Source organism: Alosa pseudoharengus, unplaced genomic scaffold, assembly GCF_046254945.1.
Source record: "Alosa pseudoharengus isolate Yale_2024_CS ecotype anadromous, Long Island Sound unplaced genomic scaffold, YU_APseudo_1.1 YU_APseudo_1.1_scf_16, whole genome shotgun sequence".
NCBI classification, from domain to species: Eukaryota; Metazoa; Chordata; class Actinopteri; order Clupeiformes; family Clupeidae; genus Alosa; species Alosa pseudoharengus.
In genome coordinates, this window is record NW_027468630.1 from 3617351 (window position 1) to 3643596 (window position 26246).

General features: G+C 43.9%; 1 protein-coding gene across 1 annotated transcript; it reads left to right on the forward strand.

The window, feature by feature from the left end:
- LOC143126127 (dysbindin domain-containing protein 1-like) lies at positions 1 to 25952 on the forward strand. The gene is made up of 4 exons (XM_076288036.1): positions 1 to 347; positions 4554 to 4697; positions 10585 to 10722; positions 25085 to 25952. The coding sequence occupies exons 1-4, from the start codon at positions 317 to 319 to the stop codon at positions 25294 to 25296; spliced, it is 525 nt and encodes a 174-aa protein (XP_076144151.1). The 5' UTR covers positions 1 to 316; the 3' UTR covers positions 25297 to 25952.
- The last annotated feature ends 294 nt before the right edge of the window (positions 25953 to 26246 follow it).

Sequence of the window (26246 nt, forward strand, 5' to 3'; positions counted from 1 at the left end):
ACGGTGTGCAGTGCATCCTCAGGCTGATTGCATGAAGGACTAAAGGGGATCATGATCACCAACCACTGAGGCAGATAACAGATGACCCGTGAGGGAGAGAGAAAGAGCAACATCCAAAACACAACAAACAAACAAAGGAACAGGAGCAGTCGGAGGGGGTGTTACTCTTACTCCCTTCTCTCTTTCTCTAACCTCCCTCTCACTCTCTCTGCCTCTCCCTCTCCTTTTCTCTCCCTCTCTTTCACTCTATCTGCGTGCTGCGTTCACTCTCATGCTGCTGCTCTGGTGAGCAGTTCGGTGCTCTCCGCTCGGCTGAATGGAGGCGCAGGGAGGGGCAGTGAGTCCAGGTAAGCACCGGCCAGCTGCTTTTATGTTTGTGCTCTCAAAATATGTTTGTGCTCTCAAAAAATGGCTAAAGACTTTTTCTTTGAACAATTTTGCTGATATATGCATGCAGTGCAGAAAAAAGTGGTTTGACTGTAGTGTGGTCTATACGGCATCATTGCTGTGAAAGTTCTATTGGAGGTGATAAGCGTGGGGTGTAAGGTAAAGAGAGGCATATGTAAGGTAAAGAGAGGCACATGGGTGATTTAACAGTGTATGTTCAAAGAGGAAAGGCAGAGTTTACTGATTTCAATGATATCACTCCATTGCTCCACTCCTTTGTATAATAAAAATGCTATCCAGATGTTTTCTTTCAAAATGATTTTCCAGACAAAAAACAAAAAGCATTTATCGTCTGCATGTAAAGCAGGTGATCAAGCCAACAAAAGTGCTGTCACAGCGTGAGGCTAACTACAAATTCCTGTCGCTCCTGGTCTGTGAGGCTTCTGATTGATTTTATTGAGCAGAGAGGTTAAGTGGGAGTAAGGTGCTGTTACATGTAATTGATGCAATTACAGAGGTGGCATGAACCAGAAAGGGCTGATTCAGAGAGAGGCACACAGGAATGCTGCGCACAATGGCAGAGATAGCCTGAAAGAGAAGTCTTTGAAAGATCAAATCAGTCCGTGCCAGTCACAACCTGCCACCACAGACCGCAGACTGCTATTGCTCAGAGGGTACACATATTATATTCTTTGTCTGATACTGATTTCTAACAAGGAGACCCATCAGGGCCTGATGGAGCTCACAGATGTCGTCTCAGACAGACCATCAGTGGAGTTGTGCCCACTAAGGTGGGCATTAATTCATTTTTGGATTAATATCTTTTTGATTTTAAAATAATTTGTCCATAGTCTTTGAATATGCCCAATTTAAGATCATTTTGTTGTTTCATTTTTCTGGGGAAGGTGCTGGGGGAAGCCCCCCCCACTCTAATGATGCCCTCCCATAATGTTTGCACAACGTCCTTGCTGACCATATTCTCACATGGGGATAGCAAGCAGATGTATAGTCAGGGTAGGAGGGTCTCGGCTGACTGCACACTGTGAGTTCAAGGCGGTTACTTAACTCAGCAGGGGGGCATCGACTGAGGGAGCTGCTGCAGAAATGAACCGCTGAGCTCCCGGCTCCATCACACGACTTTACTAAGCAGGTGTGCTGATCCTCAGCCACGGATACATGCCATCATAGACAGCTTGTCACCTGGGATCAGAGAGCACCCGCATCATGTGATGTAATACATTTTTTAATGCAAGTATGAAAACAATATTGATTCAAATCCAGATCAAGATGCATACCAAGTAGTTTAACACAGATAAACCTTTTGCATAAAGACTTCAACAAAATGGATGAAGCACCATGGTGGACGAGAGTTCTCCAGTGCGAAGCCATCCATGACTGCTTGGCTAATTAGAGGAACAAGCAAGGCTTGCTTTCTTCCTTTGTCTGTTTTGATTACAGCTCCATGAATGAATCAATACTTACCCAGTGATCTTTGCACCCTCTGTGCATTGAGACTCCTTTGTTTTCTACATTCATTGTACTTTTAAGTTTGATTCCCTGTAAGAACAGGACAGTATTTATATTATTTTGGAATTTATATACTGTTTTCAGTAATGTTCTTTAGTAAATTTCTCCTTGTTTTGGCACTGCCTAACAGAGAAGATCAGGGATGGTGGAAGAATAGTGATAGAATGAGCAACTTCTGAATGGTCAGCCAAACTGGTGGAGAGTGAAGGGTGTTTGATTGGATTGGCAGAAAATGTTGTTGTGATTCCAGTTCACTGCTAACACCACTCGCAGAGACAAAGTAGTTCATTTTAGAAAGCTTGTAAAAGATCTGGCTGTATGTGCATTGGCCTTGTGTCTATATCTCTGTAAATGTGCCTTGTTATATAGTAGAAAGAGATGAACTCATTCGGATCTTTGCGTGGTCTATGTATATGTGAGATATTGATAAGAACACAAGAGACAGAATCACATTAGTTTTGTTTTCCCTGCGATCCCTCCTGTTATTGATCAACACAGATGTGGACAAATCCTGTGCCTGCTCATGGAGAGTCACATGCAGAGTTGTTTATCTCCAAAGTGTGAGTCTATGCAATAGCTGAACCAGCTGTTCTACATTTCTCTAAACTGGATGCCAACTCTGCCTCTCCTCTACCAAATAAACAGCATCCAGCTCCACACAGCCTCCTCCAGCAATCAGTTAGCCTCCTTAAAAAGCTATCAGCTCCAAATCCAGACAAGCACATCTCATCCTGTGGTCCTCAGAGGCAATCCTCGATCTCGTTTGAGATGTGTTCTGGAGATATGTGTGATGCTGTGAACCAGGAATGTTAATAGGTTGACATGTTAATGCTAATCATTCATTCTGAACAATTATAATTCACTAAAATTGTGTCTTTCATCAGACCTTTTCATCATTCATTCAAAGACTATGAAATGGATGAATATAAACTCCTTAAAAAGTGATGAGCAATTTGTTTTAGTAGCCTACTGAATAATAAAAAGTGTTCAGATCAGAACTACCTTGTTGAAAATTTACTAGGCTACATTCTTTGTATCATTTCACAAAACTGAATATGCCTACTTTCAGAGGGGTATGTAATGTAGTAGCAAACTGAGGTGAGCATATAATTCGATAGGAATACCCTGAGCTTTAAGAGCATTAACTTACACATAAGCACAGATAGCCATAGCCAACACCCAGCTTAGGAATGCCTTTGACATGACATTCTGTTGTAGTAACGCCTCAACAGCTAAGTAGTGCAATAAAAACAAAAACCTGATCCAAACAGCTTCTATCGTTTCTTGAATGGTCATTTCAGCAGCCTGCATAGCTAATTTGGGCCAGGCATTTCTTAAAGAGTGTATGGATTTGTCTGTGTGCATGTGCATGTATGTGCATTCGCTGAATAAAAAAGACAATCATTTAGATCTTTGTGTGTTTAGCCTTCATTTATACAGGCAGGACACTAGTCAAGTAAAGTCAAGTTTATTTGGTAACACTTTACTTGACAGTATTGACATAAGAGTGACATGACACTATCATGAACACATGAACTCTAACTCCTAACCCTCAACCTAACCCTAACCCTAACCCTAACCCTAAACCTAACCCTAACCCTAATCCTAACCCTAAATCCTAAAAAACGTTGATACTGTCAAGTAAAGTGTAACCATTTATTTATATAGCACATTTCACATAGCACATAACACAGGGGTCATTCAATGTGCTTTACATAAACAAAAGCAAAGAGTAATCATAAATAAAAGCATAAAAGGGCAATGTTTAAAACATAGTTTGAAACGTAAAGTACATAGTTAAAAAGAACATAAAATAATAGAATAATTAAAAGACAGATTCAGAATTTGTAACTCAGTGATAACAGGGAGGGCATTTGATCAGTTAGCAGAAGGCATCTGAGAACAGTTTGGCCTTTTAGATTTAAAACTGTCTACAGTTTTACAGTTAAACGTTTCTTTTACAAAAGGAATTAAAGGAACAAAATGAACACTTCTACAGCTTCAAACTCATTCTGATGTGACACTGACTTGAAAACTTGATATTATGTAACGTTGTTGATCGAGTAGATTGTGACTCTTTTTGTCAGTTTATGACTAACTGGATACATTCTTAGTGCTAAATGGCATTGAACATTGACACCATAGATATCAATTCTTCTATTGTATTCCTTTGAAAGAGTAATGAAAGCATTTTATGACGGTGCCATATGGCCCACAATTAATAGATAACACCGCTCTTACATAAGTAATCCATAATTCATAAAGTTAATAGTCCAGTATGTCCTGTTGGCAGAGGCAACAAGGTGAGGGTTTATTTGTATGTTGTCACAGTAAAAAGTTACCTTGAAGTGACTTCATACCAGAATAGATGTGTGACATATGTGTGGAAGACTGGTTGCAGTGAGTGGGAGAGAGCACATTGTTAATTACAAGGCTTTAAATCTAAGATGGAATCCATATTAACTCAGAACTTCTTGCCTTTTTTTCCACTTTGCGACTGCAGCAGACCTGTCATAGGTCCAGCATTGCACATTTTGGCCTAGGGATGTAGCCTGACAGATTTATGGCATCGATATAGATGAAGGGACTAGGCAAATCACAGTGGAGTGAATGGGCTGACATCGCTTTGCCTTTGACAGAATCCAACAAAGACATCCAGAAGCTGCTGAAGCCCTCCAGCTCAGGGGACCTGTCCAAAGAGCCATCCCAGCATCCCTCTGGGGCTGAGGAGGGAGGCCTCCTCGGACACAACTCAAGCCTTCTGCATGTCACCGAGAGAAGACGTGAGTCATTAGACCTAGGATCCTGGGCCGATGGGGATAAAAGATTAAGGGGCGTTGATGGGGGGTTGGTGTTGGGGGTGGCGGGCAGGAGCGTCAGAAGGTGTTGATCTTTATTATAGCTGAGTCATGGTTGATCTTTATTATAGCTGAGTCATGGTTGATCTTTATTATAGCTGAGTCATGGTTGTTGGAAGGGAGATGTCCCTCAGTGTCTGCTCACATTTGCAAAGGATGCAGAGCCCACAGGACGTAGTACTTTAGCCCACAGGACGTAGTACTTTAGCCCAGGTTGAGTCCTTTGTGTTTAGTGTAAGATTAATGAATGTAGATCCATCTTTGTGCTGTTCTTTGCCGTACACACACACACACACACACACACACACACACACACACAATTGTATCACCACAATTAAAAGGGAGAAAATAGTATGTTGTTCTCATTATTTACTGGTTTTGTCTAACATGAGCCTTGACGGTTAAAGGCGAACTATGCAGGTTTTTTAGCTTAATTTACCTTAACTTAACAGCTTCGGAGTCATTGGAATGGTTATGTGACTTTTTTCGGGTTGAATGGTGGCCGTCTCGCTTCCCCCTAGCGCCTGTGAGCGGAAAAACCACCCTTGCAACTTTGGGCCGGCGGGCCGACGGCCTCAGTGTTGGGAAGTATAACGAGCGTAACAAATTGCTTTACTGCATTTAAATACATACACGCCAGGCACTGGCTAGAACAAGGTAGCGATGAAGTTTCTCAGACATTCGTCATGACAGAGCCAGCGAAAAAGAAGCAAAAAACAAGAAAACAGCAGAGAAATTGGCAATACTGCATAGTTTCTCTTTAAGGAACGTACTGGCTGAAAAATGGAGGAAAACTTTGACAACCTTCGAGACAGAAAATGTTCTGCGTCAAGGTTTCATGATGTGAGCCTCTGGCGATCCAGTCGCTTTCCAATTCCCCATTCAACTAATATAAGCATTTGTCTTCCCTGTGACATGGTGTGTCTGGCACATGGTTTGTCAAAGGCCGGGATGCAATGTTCTCACACCAAATCAGAGAGAGGTCGGCCTCCCTCCTGAGGGGTGAGTCATTCACAGAGCAAAAACGGGGTGCATCCAAAAGTCCTGCAGGACAGACTGCACCGACTGTCCTCTCTCTGTCTGTCTGTCTGTCTCTCTCTCTCTCTCTCTCTGTCTCTCTCTCTCTCTCTCTCTCTCTGTCTGTCTCTCTCTCTCTCTCTCTCTAGCTCAGCCACCCGGCTCAGGGGGCTCAAAGGCGTGATTGTGTCGAGCAGCAGAAGCCCTCTCTTGTCACTGGGATGCTGCCGAGACCAAAGACACATAGCACACAAGGCAGCCATTATCTAGCAGGGCTTCTGCACAAACATTCAGAAGACAGAAGAGAGTGCAGAGCCTGTGCTCATCGCTAAATCACAGAGTTCACACATGCTAAGACCCCCGTCAGCACCAGAATATGCCTCAAGCTGATGGTGCTGTGGGAGGAAAGCAGAGAGATGTTAACACACCAGCTAATTCATTCAGGTTCATAAGCACATTACTGTTCCCTTTTAAAGAATGCGAGGTGACAGTGCACATTTTTTTCCGGTTACATTTCATATTTGTTTCTTGAGAATAAACTCTTTCTCTTGAATAGCAGTGGCTCCCATGTGCCTGAGGTCCCCTCTTGTGCTCCAGAAAATGTCATCTTATATGCAGGCAGTTATACTGGACTTCGCTAGTTTTATCGTTTTTAGAGTTCTCTAGTTTGCAGAAGAACAGGGGCAAATTATATACTACTATGGAGCCCATTATGAAGCCCTCTACCCTGGATATAGATTTCTCTCTCTCTCTCTCTCTCTCTCTCCAGACACAGACAAAACAGACTGACAGACAGACACACACACACACACACAGTTTCGACCTTTGAATAACTCCTCTATTATTTAACTATCAAGTCTGGAGTCTTTTTGTCCTACAACCCCATTTGGCTCATTATTAGCTTATTACTGACCGTCCGAACTCCATATTGGTGGAGGCAGTCTCAGGACTTTGTCATGACAGTAATTGTCAGTGAAACCGCCCAGGATAACTCAAAACTGGAGCCACTACTTTCAAAATAATTGTGTGGCAGCCATATTAATTCAACAAGGTTCCTCCTTCTCCTCTATGTTCTCCTTTGGTTTTCTTCTCATTATGCTACCCCCCCCTCCAGCTAGGCTCACTATACTCACAATCTACCCTCCTCTCCCCTCCCCACCCCCCACCCATCATGGCTGGCACAGGCTTTCTGTGCCAGCTCGGTAGGTTCTTTTCAACCGGAGAGCAGCTCATAGCTTAGAGCAACCACTGGATTACTGCGTCTTGCCAGCCCATGGTTCTGGCAGCGCAATAGCCACCCCACGCCTCCAGACCTGTGATTGAACAGTGACTGTTATTGGCATGAAGAAGGAGGACTGCTTGTGAAGCTGATGCCAGTGGTGCGGTCATTTCAGTTGACAAAGCTTCGCATTAGAACAAATGGACCGCTATGAAAAAAATGACCGCATTTGCCGCTATGAAAACGGGGGTTTTAGAGTGACAGACAACAGTGGGTTTTTGGTCCAGATCATGTTAGTTTACATTTCATCATATTTTCAAAGGGGGCTGTGGTCTCTCTCCATAACTCAGATATAGCTGCAAGGGAAAATGTGTTACTGATCAATAATTCAGAGAGCAGTGGGGTGGGAAAGGAGGGGTGGAAGAAGGGTCAAACGATAAACAAAAGAGAGTAGGGATTGAGTAGACAGACAGACCGCAGGAGGAGGAATATTTCAAGCATGTAAGGTTTGTGTTGATCCATCGCCACACAGCCTTTCTGTCTTTTGCTCCCCATTTCATTTCTGGCACTTGCACCTGCTCTGTCTCTTCCCCTCTCTCTCCCTCTCTCTCTCTCTCTTTTTCCTTCTCTTCCCTCTCTCTCTTTCTTTCCCTCCCTCTCCTACTTTTTCTTCCTCCCATCCACCCTCACTGTCAACGGGAGCCTCTGAGCTGAGTAGACGGAGAGCCGTAGGCGGGCATTTTCCTGTCTCCCAGGGGAGCTCTGCCGCTGAGGGCCTCCTGATCTCCCCACCCTCCAGCTGCACACTGACTACGTGGGGCTCACATGGAACAGAGACAATAGAAGGAGTGGCCCTCTCCATCTTCCCAGGGATGGTCACATGCCTTATGAGGAGGAACACTGTATGAGGCTGTTGTATGAAGCATGATGGGGGATGGCTCGTGGAACTAATCCTTGTGGTTGTTCTGTGGAAGCAGTCATTCTGCTTGACACAGATTCTTATCAGAACAAAGGGAAATTATTTGTCACAATATGTTTTAGAATGATGGAGGATGTATGAGGTTGTTGCTATAAGATGAAAGAAGTAAAGGAGTGCAATTCTGCTTTTCAGTCAGAGAACAGAACACCTCCTGGGCTTGAGCCAGACACTTTCAAACTCAAGCATCAAGGTTACATGGCAACAGGGCATATACTTGCCACCCTTTATATTTAACTGCTGTGTCAAGTACTGAGTAGAGCACTGTAACACAACCAAAACCTTCTATCATTATTACATATGTTCTAATTGCTCTTGTTCTAGTTGCAATAGCCTTTTAAGTCACTATTTTATGTACTTGCATTCTACAGTACGTGCTATGATGAAAGAGTGGCATGTGGTGGCACGGCAGTGCAAACGACCACTTCATGCCTCTGTGCATGAGAAAATATAATAGATTGTGCAGCTGAAGAATGCATTGGAGCATTTAAGAGGCCACTGAAGGCTGCAAGAGGCTGTAAGGGAAAACCAGCCAGCCTCCAGCACAGAGCCAAAGGGCTTTCACATCCTCATCATCATAATTAATGTCTAATCACCAAAGCAGCTATAAGAGCAATGCATCACATGCTAATCAGCCTCCCTGACCTTCACTGGAGCCTGGAGTGACCACTGGGCCTGAGGTGAATTTGTATGTGTCTGAGTTTGTGTGTGCGCAAGAGTGTGTGTGTGTGAGTGTGTGTGTGTGTGTGTCTGTGTGTGTGTGTGTCTGTGTGTGGGCAGGTGTGTGTGTCTGTGTGTGTGTGTATGTCTCTGTGTGTGTGTGTGTGTGTGTGTGTGTGTGTGTGTGTGTGTATGTGTGTGTGTGTGTGCACATGCGTGTGTGTGTGTGTGTGTGTGTGCGTGCATAGCTGTGTGTTGCCAGAGGCTGAGCAGAAGAAGCTCAGCTTAACAGGGAGATGAAGGGTGGGGTTGTCACCATATTAATGGCGGGGCACATTAACGAAAGGAAAGGTGAGCAAAAGCGTTCATCCTCCCCCTCCTCTCTAATCCCCCCCCCGAGGGGTGGAGTGTGGGGGGAGGAGACAGCTCATTAGGGGGAGACTTCAAAAGGCAACAGCCCACCACCCGTCTGGCCGCCTGCCTGTCTCCCATCTTTACTAATGCAGGAGCTCGAGGAGAGCAGACTGGGTGTCTTCAAAGCGCTCTCATATTAGCAACAGGGGGGGGGGGGGGGGGAGATAAGAATATGCAGAATAGAGTTTGATGACAGGAGTCGTGGCTTAAAAACAACAGCAAAAAGAACCTCCGGTGATTTTCCGTCTCACTCCAAACCATTTTGCTCACAGATAACACTTTGAGTAGCACCCATCGCCCTAGTGAGTTTGTCAAAATCACCATTTCCTGGGAAAAATGTGTGCTTACTCTGTTTGGTAAGTCTTAGATCCCCCGTCATGGGTATAATATATCCAAAACATTCTGTAGCACTAGCCCAGCAGGTGGGCTATACAGTGATATCATTGAATCTCTGTGCCATCTGGAACACCCAGCATGCATATAAAAAAAATAGCAGTACAGTTAGCACCATTTTTATTATTTTATTTGGTAAACAGTACATACACAACATGAATATATTAGCATTAATTACCAAATACTACTAAGATGCCAAGAATCATTAGCTCCATTACACAGATAAGCTTGAGATGAAGGCATCACAAGCTCGCTCTCTCTCTCTCAGCTCCAGATGCCCTGCTAACCCCGTTTCTGGCTGAAAGAGCCACTGCCTGCGGCTATGGGAAAGAGCCACTGCCTGCGGCGGCTCTGCGGCGGCTATGGGGGGCTATGGGGCGGCTCTGCGGCGGCTATGGGGCGGCTATGGGGCGGCTCTGCGGCGGCTATGGGGCGGCTCTGCGACGGCTATGGGGCGGCTCTGCGGCGGCTATGGGGCGGCTATGGGGCGGCTCTATGGGAAAGTCTTGGCCAAGTGTGCCATGCAGCTCTGCTGAACCTCCACTGTCTGGGGGGCAAAAACTCACTGGGGGACTCCACAAGTCAGACCTGACATGTCTCCCACTGCGCTCCCAGGCACACACACACACACACACACACACACACACACACACCCTACACCTTCCAGCTCTTCACTCTTTTCCTTCAGCACAGCAGGGATACAACACTTCAAATGAACCTTGTAAATAGAAGTGGAGCGAATATAAATAAAATTGTGACATGGCCATGTTTGATGTTGAATTGACTGTCTAAAAGAAATCAAGTTTTTCTCAGTGTGTTAAAGACAATGTAAACCGAGCTATTTTTTACTTTTACAGCAAGAAACCGTATTCCCAATGCTTTTGAACTTTGAAGTTTGTGTATTGCTTGACATAATCAGGTGATTACAATAACATAGACGGTGGCTCTTTCCCTGCTAATAACTGCTCAACCACAATATTCAGTCTAATATCAGTAAAACAGTATTTAATCGTGAGTCAGTCTATAACAGTATTTAATGGTTCTTCAATCTGTCAGTATAACAGTATTTAAGTGTTAGTCTGATGAGTAGTTGCCATGTAGGTGACCCCTGACCTCCCCTGTGTGTTCCACAGAGCCACTCAGCAGCGTGTCCTCACTGGAGGTGCACTTTGACCTCCTGGACCTGACCGAGCTCACGGACATGTCTGACCAGGAGCTCGCCGAGGTGTTCGCCGACTCTGACGAGGAGAATCACAACGAGTCCCCAGCAAGTGAGTGCAGCCTAGCAAACACAAGGTTGCTTATGAATATGGCACACCTAGCCGTGACTGTGCTAGAGGTGGTCTAGTGGTCTCCTGTGGTGCAAATTAGCCAGTCGCAACACACTCTCAACACACACAAATCTAAATACTGCTTAGATTGTGTTCAGTTACAAGCATTTTCATAGGTGCCAACTCTCACGCATTGGCCGTGAGACACACGCATTTGATTAGTTTCACACACTCACACGCCACACACCCGAATTCTCACGCTGATGTGTCAACCCGGTCGGTCAGATGCCTGAAAAATGAGTTTAGCCTATCTATAGATCTACCTGTTGAGCCACGCTTATGCTTTCAGAGACGGTGAGAGGGTTCAAGAGCACCCCCTGTCTGTGGAATTTTCTAAATTTTCTCTAATTTGCGATGCTACTTCAGAAGTCGTCCCAGGCGCATTCCCCCCGCATTTCCCCGGCTTCAGGTATGCTTTGAGTATTATTGAGTATTTTTCACGCTGAAGTGTCAACCTGGTAGGTCAAATACCTGGCAGATGAGGTTCAACTAAACTAAACCTATACATATGATATCACACATCAGGTGAACGTGCGGAATCTAAGCTTTCCAATGATATTAGCGCCAAGTTGCTGTGATAAATGGTTCGCGAGAAAATTAACATTGAACCGACGTGCAATTTAGGCTAATCATATTTGCATTTTGCACACAGTGCACACCCATTACTCTCGGTTTAATATTTCAGTAACCCTTCACACAACACGTGGCAAACCCAATATCACAATAAACAGCAAACCGTATACTGAATACGACGAGGATATAAAACATGCCTCTGTGCAATAAGTGGTTCCTGAGTAATCCGGTTTTGAAATTGCAACACATTTCTACATAGCCTCATTGGGGCGAAATTATAATGTATTCTAATGTAAACTATTTGTCAGTAGGCCTACATACATTTTTGTAAATTGCTCAGCCATAGATTATCCCACTATCATGGTTCTTATATTGTCAGGTTCCAGCCAATCCCATTACAGATAAATGAATATATTTATATTGGCATGCTTCCTAGTGACATTAATGCAAAAATATGAAGAAAATCAAATAACGAGACACAAATATTGATATAAAGCCTGACATAAGCCATATGCAAACATTCACATCAGGGGCGGAGCCAGACATTGTAAACATTCGAGGCTTTTAAATAACCCCTTAAATAATGACTTTTAGTGAATTTTGTGTAAACTAATGGACACATTGAGACTTCAAAAATGTGAAACTAACATTCAACAGATTCAAGGTATCTGACTGGCACACTGTGTAAAATTATAGTTTTGGGTCTTTCAAGAGGCAATATCTGTTCTGTTTAGCATGTACTTAGTTAATTAAGCGTTTCTTATGGTTTGTATATTATAGTATTTGTTTATTTTCATTAGGCTATTGTTTGATATGACATTATTGTTTATTATTGCTATTCTCCTTCTTCCTCTTCCCTGATCTCATCTGTGTGACAAATATAATAGAATATCTTATACTATAATATACATAATATTATGATATAATTACAGTATGGCCAGTCATCATGATACAAGGGTATTTTAGAAGGAATGCATTATCATCTTGACATAGGCGTTTCTAAATTATATTAATTTTGTAATTTAGCAAGATTATTCATAGGTTTCATCAGGTCCCTTTACACAGGTGCATAAAATCAAGCACCTAGATTATGAATGCAGACTGCATGGTGCTTGATTAACACACTTATGGAAAGGGCCCTTTCCTCTCAATATATCATTGTAATGATTTTTTCTAGTTAATAATTAGTTAGGCAGCCAAAACAACATAACATGACTTTTATATTTATGTGGACTCTTGGATTATAAGATCTGTGGTGGTGGATAGGATATCAACAAGGTTTTAAGGTAGGCTAACAGTTAACATTCTTTTGTGCAACATATGACACTGAAAAGTTGACATGGGCAGATAACTGTTAATGGGTTTTTCTGACATTTCAAAACAGTGTAGCCTAATTTGTTACAAGACGAGGATCACTTTGTTTTGGGAGCTGGAATTTTTTATTCTGCAGTAGGCTTAGCTAGCCTATGAGAGTACTGGATTTGCCTTTTCGCCGACAAACGAGGACATTTAACGTTAACGTTAAGCATTTAGGGAGCTAACCAAGTAGCCTAACGTTAGCCTGCCTAACTGACTGAAAGCTCTTAACGTGAAATCACCAACCTGAAACAACACCATCAGTCAGTTCACTGGGCGATGCTGTTGCTTGAACGGAGCTGGGTTGTCTTTTGAAAAACGTTCTAATATCCATAACGTTTCAACAATATGTACACAAAGTGTTTTATCACAGACTGTAAAAGTGACAGACTTCTGACAGAGGCTTTTTGGAACACCGAAGCCATGACGTAGCGTTGTCAAGGCAGCATTTTCACTGGATCTAAACAAATCAATCTAACCAGAGCCATATAAAGGCTCTGAATCTAACCATTGAAATCACCATAGCGGAGAGACCTGGCATAAATCGTGTAGCAAGTCAAATTATTTTTCAATATTGGGCTTCGAAAATAAGGGATATATTTCCTCAGTAATAGAGCATTTTGTGACATTTATAGAGAAACCGAGGGGAAGTTATATTGGAAATAAGAGTTGCCGGGAATTTAAAACACTAAAAAAAGATTCGGGGCTTTTGAAAAAAGATTCGGGGCTTAAGCCCCCTAAGCCACCCCCTAGCTCCGCCACTGATTCACATCATGCAGATATGGGTACATCCTGAAAAAGGAATAGCATGTAGGCTATAGGCTATGGCCATTACAATGACCAATATATTATCTTAAATAAACTAGCTGAATAACACAGGTTACCACTTCTGCATAATTTCATTAGAGTGCTGAAATGTACACACATTTTTGAACATTTCTGAACTGTGAAATGTAGCATATGTTTTTGTGGTTGTGAACTTATTGCAATATCACCATAACTATTCCACCTGTGTGTGCATGGTTATAATTCTGAAGTGCAAAATAGCTTAGGCTACAGCACAAATATTTCCATAAAAATAAGCAAGTCTGACCTCTGAATTTATTTTGAAAGTGCACCTGATTGATGCATTTAAAAGTTAAAATATACAAACATTTCTTAAATTCTTACAAAACACCCACCCACTTTTTAAAATTGTTAGTTTGGACCCCCCCACTTTTGCCCTGCGAAATACCAGTGCTGTTTTCAGCATCTGTTTAGTGCTTCATTGTCATTTTCATTGGATTCTCCCATTTGCGCATAAATCGCTCATAAACTTTTTTTTTTTGTTACACGCATTCTCCCATTCCTCTTCTGTCACACACACAGTGACAAGCGCCAAATCCCCCGCAGTGTTGAAGAGATCAGTCGTCCCCCTCACTTTTGATAAGGTAAAAAGCCTTATAGGTACGCCAAATAAATAATAACCTATAGGTTTACGCTAGGCTATGTAAAACTCCCCATTAACAGCATCACGTCACTAACCACAGCTAAGACTGCACAATCTCTATTCACTCTGTTGGATATCTGAAGCCAGTTTGTCTACTTAGATATAATAAATCCTCAAATTATGGCCGCGGTCTTAAGACAAAGTACAGGCCTTTAGGGGCAGGATTGTATTCTTTTATTTTGAGACATGCGTTTCTTGGAGCGGCATACTGGTAGGCCTTCAAAAGCATGACATTTTCGGTTTAGTTTGATATTTAATTTACTTTTGGACTGTTTATATGATTATATTGTTAAATGTTGGGACTGATGGGCACTGAAATCTGGGGAGTTATTTGATGATCACTATTACGTTTCATGTAGTTGAAAGAGTGTCGGGATTTCAAACAAACCATCCGCTTTCATGCGTTCATTGAACGTAACCAAGTAGCCTATTGAGTTATTTTTAAATTATGCATGATTTACTTTTTATTAATTTCGTAGGCTGGCTTTATTTTGTTATATAGAAGTATCTAAATAACCTGTTAAAATGTACCAGAATTCAGGAAATTGCATCTAGTCAAAAAAAAATGTCCCACCCACTTTCACAATGCCTCCGACGCCCATGGTCCTAGTAGTAGGCTAGATCCCTTTGATACCAATGTTCATTTAACTCTGGGACCCTGGTCCCAGGGATGGATTACTGCACGGGCCTTCCGGGCCACGACCCAGGGGCCCAAGGTGTCAGAGGGCCCTGAAGCCCAAGCCTTTGCATGGAATCATTGCCTCAATATCAACACATCAGGATGTAGGCTATGAATCTGATTGAATTTAGTATTGGCCATCCCCAAACAGGGAATTCAAGCCAAACCGTTGCAACTCTGCCATCAATCATTATGTTATGCCCCCCTAACGACTCTATAGACGATTTGATTGGCCTGATAGAAGTTTAATTTTTCGAGCTCACAAGCCAATGGAGAGTTGCTAGACTAGCCCTGGAAGCAAATGTAATTTGCTGCCGCTAGTGTGTGTCTAGATTTCTAAGCTACCAAAATACACCAGAATACAGGAAATCAGATCAAACAAATGAAAAAAAATTCTGGGGGAGGACCCCCAAACCCCCCTTCCACATATGCGACAATTAGTGGGGAGCCCTTAATACATGTGGGCCAGGGGCCCAAAACTCCATAATCCGTCCATGCCTGGTCCTTACACCTGAGAACCACTGATGTACGTTTTGTTTACTGTACTGTTTACTGTATGGTATAATGCTGAATGAGCCAAAAATTTCCGCAGCAAAATTTTGGTTGGCCCCACCAAATCTCACTGAAAAGTGAGTTGGCAGCCCTGCATTTTAAGATAGAATTTGACTCTTCTCGATTATCCTCATAAGAAGCATATTGGAATGTGGCATGGAGGATGTGATGGAATAATGAAATTTGAGAGCTTACCTCACAGTTGTGGTATTAGACATGAATACAATAGACTAAAGGGTATCAGTATGTCCGTTAGCCCTTTTGCTCTTGATTGGACTTAATGGTGCAGGACCCTAGCCATGACTGATGGAGGATGTCATGCCTGTTGTTTACATAATGATGGCAAAGACCACGCTTTTAAGGGGTCAGGGAGTTGTTGAATCCAGGCAATAAAGAAGCCGAAATAGCCAACCCATGGCTCAGAATCCTAAACAGCGAGATTACTCCAGGTCAGTGCACAGTGCTTGCTCAATCAGTGGCACGGATCTTAATAACATTAGGCGGCAATTTATAGCGCATATTTCTCTCCTCTTTTGAAGCTTGTTTTTGTGCTAATTCAGAGGCAGTGCTCTCTTTCAGGATACAGAATACCACTAGACTGAAGTATGTCTTTACTGAATAGGGCTTTGTGTTTTTACGGACCAGCCGAGACTGGTAAAGCTGGAGAGGCCAAAATGGAGAATCAGTGGCTAATTGCTGTCACCTTGTTTTGCCTCCCCACTCTCAATGTTTAAACACAGAATCTGCTGCGCTAACAGCAAGCAGCTCATCTGCATCGGACAGGGGTGCTTGAGATTAGCCTACCATCAAGGACATGTCAATTCAACATAACTGGCCCGCAGCCCAGCTCAATTCGTCAACAGAGCCAAAGAGGACCCTATATTTTATTTATAACTGCAAAGGCCAACACTGCATATAGGACTCATTTGTCTCCGGCCTGGCAGGATATTGTCTGTTCAACACTGATTGTAAAGTATGACCTCACTCCATTTTCTTCCCATTTGAGAGCTGACTCTATGAGGGCTGACTCCTTCACACCCACTGCTTTCAATTCTGCTGACAGAAACATGAACTGTAACCTGCATGGGTCAAATGTCACAGGCACTCGCCTCATGTCCGTGAGAGGCTGCGCATTCTAAACCATGGTTGTTTGTGGTTGTGTGTGTGTGTGTGTGTGTGTGTGTGTGTGAGAGAGAGAGAGAGAGAGAGAGAGAGAGTGTGTGTGTGTGTGTGTGTGTGTGTTTTATGGTGCTGATCGTGGTCTGACCGCCATGGAGACGCCTGTCACCAGGCGAGAATACGCTAGCTTGCATGCAGCCCTGTCTCTGCATCCTTTGACCCTCAACTGTCTGAACTCCTCCCTTCTGCTGAGCACACACACACACACACACACACACACACACACACATGCACACAAACACACACACACACACACATATACACACACACCACACACACACACACACACACACACACTGCCACACACACACACACACACACACACACATATACACACGCACAGACACCCACACACACACACACACATACACAAACACTGTCATTGCCATCTCCTGCAGTTGCCCCCTTGTCCATTGCTGTTGGAGTGTCAGGTCGCCGCCTCTTTAATTGGCCTCCCAGCCCTTTGACCCCTCTCTCCACCCCTATAATGAAGTCCCTGTCAGTGGGTCTGTGCGGTGTGACCTACTGTCGTGTCATGCCACAACCAGCAGTGCTGGCAGCAGAAGGCTTTAAATACTCTCTAAATTAATGAATGGGTCCCTGCGGTCTTAGTGAGCATTATCACTGTGACAGCAGACCAGCACCTTACTGCCCATATATAAACCAGCCTGGCCCGCACCTTACTGCCCATATATAAACCAGCCTGGCCCGCACCTTACTGCCCATATATAAACCAGCCTGGCCCGCACCTTACTGCCCATATATAAACCAGCCTGGCCCGCACCTTACTGCCCATATATAAACCAGCCGCTGCTGCTACTGCTGGTGGTGCTATATAGATGATCAGACAATAAAACTCCCATTAGTTTTACAAGGGGCCAAACCTCGCACCATGCCCAGCTATTGAGGGTAGATTTAAGACCACTGGCAGCGGATGGGCAGTGTGTGAACGTGATTACCATGCCTCACTCTCTGTTCTCTGGAAAAATGGTCGTCGTAGTGGAGGTAGGGGAGAATGTAAGGACCAAAAATAGCTACACTATAAAGTTGGGAGCATTTGTGGGAAGGAAGTTTAATTTTACCCCCATACATCATTGTATAGGCGAGTTGAATTTTCTTCCTTTTTCTGAGGCTAGCTGCTGTGTCCAGTAGTATTTGACCGATGTCATTGCCTCATCATGCACATAATTGCTCTGTGTGACTGGCCTCAGAGTAGAGAGCACGAGAGCCTTGGTGAGTCAACCATTGGCCATTCTAGACACGCAGAGACAATGTGTAATCATCCTCAGCTTAATCGGAATTACCCACCCTCCCTCACACCCACCATCCCCATCCTGTTTTATATTCACTTAGCCTGCTTAAAGAGGCAGTGCAGAGTTTTTTGTCAGAAACTACCAAGCTGTATAAAAGAGCCACCAACCCTGCCTTGAAAACATTGACATCCCCAACTGCACTGAAAAAAATTAGCTTCTATCTAATGTATAAAGCATATAATGTACAACCACGCTGAATTGTGTATCCTAAGCCCATACCTAAAGCAAACAGCCATTTACTTCTCCTGAAGCTTTCCCTATCGTTTGCATTTAATCCTCAGACTACCATGGATATCAGCTGCCCCTCATTTCACCAGATCTGTCCTGAAGCCTTGAGTTATGACACCCATTAGCCATCTGCAAGACCCAGACCCTGCACTATCTCACTCCGCTAATGCAGCACTCTTTAATAGCGTCCATATTCAGCTGGGGTGAGGAGAGAGCTGGCACTCTCACCACAGCCGCGCCTGAACAAATCTCTCCTCCTTCCCCGCCATGTTTTCCTCCTTTAATATAAGCTTCCACGAATCATTTAGGGCCGCGCTAATAGCGTCTCCTGCAGAAAACGAGAGTATAGCGTGGGGGGGTTGCTCAGTGTCAGAGGCAATCAGAGAGGCTGCAGCCAAAAACAGGCATCCAGAGCAGGGGCTTCCCCCTTGGGCTTTGCTGTTCTACATAGTTTTGTGCTCTCTGAAGCTCTCACAAGTCCGGAAAAATTATGCTGCCTTTTGAGCACAGATTAGTAACCTAGTGATGGTTCCAGAGAGAGTAACCTAAGTCTAGAGAGAGCGAGAGAGATTGCATCTGTGCCCAGGGGTTTATAATCCATCCGTGCCTATATCCGTCAAAAGTTTGGAATACCCTAATTGACTGACTTGACTAATGACTTGTTTGTGATTTTTAATAATATTTGTGCATGGTAGGAAATGTATTGAAATTCAGTTTGGGGGTCCCCCAGACCCCACCAAAGATTTGGTCCCCCACCCCACCCCACCCCCAATGTTGACATCATGACTACGGCCTTCTCTCTCTCTCTCTCTCTCTCTCGACTTAAGTTGTGGGTACATAATGGTTTTAAAAGGTGCCTTTTAATGAGTGGGGTGTATGAAAACATGCCCTTGACTAATACAGAGGACAGTGACAAAGAAGCAGGTGCGTGGCTCAGTGTGTGGACGCCACTACCCAGCCGAGCTGACAAAGGCTGACAGCTTCCTGCTGTTCTGCAGCTGTGCTGGTCAGCACACCTCACACACTCCTGAGACACCTCACACACTCCTGAGACACCTCACACACTCCTGAGACTGTTTGCTCAAACTCTCCCTTTGTATTCAGCGCCGTCATGTTTTGCAAAAGCAAAGCAAAAAAAAAAAAAATTTGAGAGGGGAAAGTGAACACTGTAATATGAATTAGACAGACACAAAGAGAAAGAGAGAGAGAGAGTGCGAGAGAGACACTGTGGTGTGTGTGTGTGTGTGTTTCATTCAGCTGTTTCTTGAACTTAAGTCATCTCAATTCTTCATGCAAAAAAATCTGAAATGAGGTGCAGAACTCCCAGCTGTTGTATTCTGCATTCTCTAAATCTCCAGGGCTACGCTGTGCTTCCAGCCCAGCCTTTCTAATCACCACAAGCCCTGGAACACACTAATGTCATCAGGGCCAGGTGACGTGACATCAGAGATTGACATTACCTTATCATGTAGTCAACCACAAGCTAGGGTAGAGCGAGAGACAGAGAGAGAACTTGTGTTTTGTTCTGTGTTGTTCTGTGTCAATTCGATGGGAACATTTGCTGTGAATAATGGATACGAAATGATTTAAGCCAAACTCTTTTCAAACAGAGCTGTTGGAGTTTTTGCCTCAGTCTGTGTAAGAACCAAATTTATATTACACCCAAAACAAGGTGAAAAAAACAAAACAAACTTAATAATAGCTGTTCATGCCTTGGTTGTGTGATATATGAGTGGTATTAAACAAAGTAATGGTGTTTAGTTTTGTACTATGCCCTTTTGTCTTCAAGGTTTAGTTTTTGGCCAATCTAGACTTTTTTGAGTATTGAAGTTTAGCATTCTGTAGCTACTAATGGATATTTGTTGTGACAAGAAATTGAGAGTTGAGCTATGAGCTCCTGGTACATGACCTTTATTTCAAGATTCCACCATTTATTTGAAATCTTTCTTTCTGTGCTGTATAGATCAATAAATCCATGTACATGCACTGAGTGCTTGGCAAAACATTGAGTTAGTACAACTATTGTCTATTGCAATGGGGTTTGGCAAGTGAGCAGGGAGAGTGCTGATAAAGTCAATTCAATTCAAGGTTGCTTTATTAGAATGACTGTAGGTACAGTGTTGCCAAAGCACAAGCAAAACAGCATAACAATATTTTTTTTACAGTAACAATCAGTCTATCAGGTACATCCAAAGACAGTCTCTAGATGAAATCAGACCGATTGCCACACAGAGAGGAGAGAAAGTCGGAGGGGCTCTTTCTATTCAGGGTGGGTCAGCAGCACTGACCGTCTGGGGGAGGCGCCGGGCCTCTGATGGTGTGATCTGAGGCTGTCAGAATCCCGCTGAGACACAGCTGCTGCCTTCGCATCCATATTCATGCGTCTGTCAATCAGATGGAGCGTGACGCCGCAACGCACCCCGCCGTGCCGCACGGTGCCAGCCAGCTCTGTCTGCCAGACTCGCCGCTCGCCGCTACTGAGCTCACAACCAGACCAACTGGAGTTATGGAGCAAGCATGCCAAACCACACACACACACACACACACACACACACGATCGCACCATGCAGGATCGCCGGATGGTCACAGAGAGAGAAATAATTAGATGAAGCCCACGGAAGGCTTTGTTGCTTGGAGGCAGCCGGTGACGAGTTCAAGGTCTCTCGGCGAGCTGAACAAGTTGTTGTCCTTCTCATTAAAATGGAGCTGAGGCCCCATCCATCTCTGGAGATCAATATCACGGCACTGGAGAGGACGAGGGAGGAGTGCGGTACGGCTCAACAGGGGAATCCATGACACACTCTGAGATTTATGGGGATGGCCTTTAGTAGAAAACAGGCCATGATAACGACACTAAACCAGAAGCAAAGGGCACACAAATTCACAAATTCCTTGCTTGTTACTATGGCACTGTAGGGCCATGCATAAAGAATAAAAGATGTAATGCAGTTTAGCGGCCAGTGAGTTGTGTCTAGTAATGAGCTAAATGGGAGTTGAGCATGTATGAGAGCCTTGCAGCACTGCAGACGTGAGATGAGATGAGAATGGGGAACATGAGATAGAGGAGGGCTCATGAGATGAGAATGGGGAACATGAGATAGAGGAGAGTTCATGAGATGAGAATGGGGAACATGAGATAGAGGAGGGCTCATGAGATGAGAATGGGGAACATGAGATAGAGGAGAGTTCATGAGATGCGAATGGGGAACATGAGATAGAGGAGAGTTCATGAGATGAGAATGGGGAACATGAGATAAGAATGGGGAACATGAGATAGAGGAGGGCTCATGAGATGAGAATGGGGAACATGAGATAGAGGAGAGTTCATGAGATGAGAATGGGGAACATGAGATAGAGGAGGGCTCATGAGATGAGAATGGGGAACATGAGTTAGAGGAGAGTTGGTTGGAGAGAATTTGGTCTCTGCATTTAACCCAATCGGTGAATTAGTGAAACACACACAGCACACATCTGAGATTTATGGGGATGGCCTTTAGTAGAAAACAGGCCATGATAACGACACTAAACCAGAAGCAAAGGGCACACAAATTCACAAATTCCTTGCTTGTTACTATGGCACTGTAGGGCCATGCATAAAGAATAAAAGATGTAATGCAGTTTAGCGGCCAGTGAGTTGTGTCTAGTAATGAGCTAAATGGGAGTTGAGCATGTATGAGAGCCTTGCAGCACTGCAGACGTGAGATGAGATGAGAATGGGGAACATGAGATAGAGGAGGGCTCATGAGATGAGAATGGGGAACATGAGATAGAGGAGAGTTCATGAGATGAGAATGGGGAACATGAGATAGAGGAGGGCTCATGAGATGAGAATGGGGAACATGAGATAGAGGAGAGTTCATGAGATGCGAATGGGGAACATGAGATAGAGGAGAGTTCATGAGATGAGAATGGGGAACATGAGATAAGAATGGGGAACATGAGATAGAGGAGGGCTCATGAGATGAGAATGGGGAACATGAGATAGAGGAGAGTTCATGAGATGAGAATGGGGAACATGAGATAGAGGAGGGCTCATGAGATGAGAATGGGGAACATGAGTTAGAGGAGAGTTGGTTGGAGAGAATTTGGTCTCTGCATTTAACCCAATCGGTGAATTAGTGAAACACACACAGCACACAGTGAACACACAGTGAGGTGAAGAACACACTAATCCCGGCGCAGTGAGCTGCCTGCTACAACGGCGGCACTCGGGGAGCAGTGAGGGGTTAGGTGCCTTGCTCAAGGGCACTTCAGCCGTGGCCCACTGGTCGGGGCTCGAACCGGCAACCCTCTGGTTACGAGTCCAGAGTGCTAACCAGTGGGCCACGGCTGCCCCGGCTGCTTACCCCTTGGTGTCATGGAAGGTTTTGCCTGTTCAAAAAGCCTCAGGCAATCCAACTGAAATGTCAGATGAACCTTCATGCACGTGATGCTCCAACATACGTACATCATACGTGACATCTTGACGCCCAAAACCATCTCAGCAACAGAGACATGCAACTGCTCCAAGAGATGATGCTATAGCAGCCTCTGATGGCGTCACGGCAAGCCATCCCACTTCTGACACCATATGTGTCAAAGGGAGAGAGCTGTCACCTCACCTGGCCTCAAACCTGGGTCTCCACAGTGGCAAACCTGCCGTTTCAGCGCAGTGCTTAAGAGCCAGGCTCATTGGTTTGGCAGTCAGAGCGCATACTCAGCCATATTGACTGCACTCCGTCACAGGCAAAATTAGAAGCCAAGAAAGCCAAGCAAACATGCAAATGTTGCACACACAAATTTGTTAAATAATAAAAAAAAAATCTATTTGCTAAAGTTTGCCCATTATACCTGGACTTAACACAAATAGGGGAAGAAAAAGGCTATTTAATAGGCTACAATTAGACACTATTGTAGAAATAAAATACATATAAACATCCCTGCTGAAAAAAACAGCTAGAAACCAATTTATGCTGGTAGCTGGTTTTAGCTGGTCTTTGCTGGTTTTCTTCCAGCTCTTGCTGGTCTTTGCTGGTGTAGCTGGTTGGGCCACCAGCTGGATATTCTGGCGTGACCATCTGAGGAAGCTGGTCATGCTGGTGTGACCAGCCTGTCTTGTGGGATACAGCTGGTGCAAGATGGTCATGCTGGTGACCAGCCTGTCAAGCTGGTCATGCTGGTTTGCTAGAATGACCAACATAAGCTGGCATGGCCAGTTAAACCAGCACTATAGACCAGCAACACCAGCTAAAATTACCACCTTGAGGTGGTACAACAAGCAAAACCAGCTGAAGCAAAATTACCATCATAAGCTGGGAAAACCAGCTGAAGGTATGTTTTCGCAAGAGTTTCGCTGGTCTAGCAGGTCAACCATCATAGGGTGGTCAAACAAGCTGGTCAACCAGCAAACCACCTTTAGCTGGTCAGGCTGTTTTTTTCAGCAGGGATATCACTCCATCTGTTTCTAAATTTGTATGGGATGTTTGGTCCCCCCTATGTTGACTCTGCTACGGCCTTGGGGTGTATTAAATTCTGTAATCATGGTTTTAGTTTTGAGCTATGGTCTTTTATCTGTAAAGGTGTATGAAGGCGCCACCTGGTGGTAGGATACAATATGGAACGACCACAATGGAAATATTTTTTCCTGTTAGTATACATTCTGTATGTATTATGTAGCTGTATTTATTATGTTAAAAGTGAGAATGTGTGTGTTTGTTTGCGTGTGAGAGAGACAGAAAGAGGAAGAAAAAAGAACAGTTTCTCTCATTTTGCAGTGTTAGCAATCATTGTCACCCTGACCAAATTTCCAGACTGTAATTCAAAACTGATTAAATATTTCATCTTAAAAAAAAATATATATATATATCTGAAAAGCCAGCCTAACTGCCAAGAAACTGGTGATGAAGTATTTTTTTTCTTTTTGCACTTACACACACACACACACACACACACACACACACAAAGGCTGTGTGTGAAAACATCACACATTTAGATAAAATCAGACAGATTGTCACACAGAGTGGAGAGAAAGTAATCACACACACACACACACCCACACACACACACGTCTATTTTCAGCACCAAAACCACTGGGGAATAAATGAGTGTGACTAGGGAGAAATAGGCAGCCATTTGTCTTCTCCTAATCATCTGATTAGGTACTTATTCCCATCAGCAGGATTGATGATGGAGAAATGCACAGCACAGTGCAACATATGGATGGCTTCAGGCACAGTAATCATTATAACAAAGAAAAATCAAACCAGATTGCACCTTCACTTCCGCCAGTCGTTACCTCACTGGCCTCCTTATCCAGAGCCATCAGTCTTCTACTTAGTGCTCAGTGCATACACACACACACACACACACACACACACACACACACACAACCACACAGTCAAACACTTCACACAGTACAGATGCACATTCTTCACCGTATGATCACACTACAGGCAGTGAAGTCAGCTCTGACACAGGTAGATGTAAGAACTTCTAAACGCCTCTAATTTCTGTCATATTTTTGAACTGCTTTGCCGCTTCAGTTTCAAATATAGCAGAACTGCAAACGAGGCAGAGAAGAAAGTGTGTTATGATAGGAAGGCATGTAGTCTAATCCAGAGATGTTTTTCCACCCATATAAGATGGCCATCCTATGTTGTTCTTGGTGACTACCTATGAGAACACAATAAGGACACTATTAACTCTCTCTAATATTAATATTAATATTTATAATAATAATAATACATTTTATTTAAAGCACCTTTCAAGTCACCCAAGGACACTGTACCATAAGACAGGAGGACAGACAAAAAAGCAACATAAAAGCATCATTGTGCATTATATATAGTACACATATACGTATACATATATGCATATGCATGTGCCACAGTAAATAAGGTCAAGGACAAGCTCTTCTCCTCTGACCTCTGACCTCCGATTCCCTTCCTGTTCCAGGTCACCAGCACCCAGTTCTCCACCGGGGAGGCTACATGCGCTCTCCCTCCTGGACCCGTTGCAGCAAGGGGGAGCAGGCGCGCGACAAGAAGCACCACAGCGACTCAGACAGCACCGAGCCCTACCTGAAGATGGAGCGCCCCAAGCAGCACCACCGCGACCCGGACAGCACCGAGCCCTACCTGAAGATGGAGCGCCCCAAGCTGCCCTGAGAGGCTCAGGCAGAGCCGGAACGGGGGACCGGGCGGAGAGCCAGAACTGCAGAACTCAAGAGCAGATGTCCGTTTCCGGAGAGGCGTGGGGGGGAGAAGAAAAAATGAAACAGATGAAACTTTAATGGTGCTAAAGACACAAGACTGTGCTTATCTTGCTGTGCACTGTAATGTAGAATCTATTAACAAAAGGAATTAAGTGTGGGTGAACCATAACACCATTCATAGAGAGATCCATGTGCATTCATCACTGAAACAGTATACTTACCATATCTCACCATGCTATCACATTTTCATATTTATTTTGCTTTTTGGGAGTGAGAATTCCAGAGGTGTTGCTCAAGCAGTCTGGAGAGATTCGGAAGACCATGTCAAAGGGAGAAAGGTGATAGATATTGACCATGCATTCTGCATTCTGTGCATTCTGGGTTTTCCAGTGAATGAATACCCTGAAAGCCCTTTATTAAAACATGCCATGCCAACTGACAGGATGTATGTTTTTAATATTCTTATGTAATATGATGCCTTTAAAAGTAGCAGGGCCATCTTCAAATTCTATATGTGCAGATTATAAAAACACTACTGTGCACTCTGCAGTATTCCTTTCCATAAGCGTTTGTCAGGTAAAGTCATGGAATCATCTGGCCAAAGTAAACAGACATACTGCTCTTAGGGATCCATACATGAGCGTTTGTCAGGTAAAGTCATGGAATCATGTGGCCAAAGTAAACAGACACACATACTGCTCTTAGGGATCCATACATGAGCGTTTGTCAGGTAAAGTCACATAATGGAATCATTTGGCCAAAGTAAACAGACACACATACTGCTCTTAGGGATCCATACATGAGATGCATTTAATTTCTTAGACCTCATGTGTAAAAATTAGCCGGAGAGTTTTAAAAGAATAAATCAAATAAAATTCCTTTGCAGCTGAATGTGCATTTGTT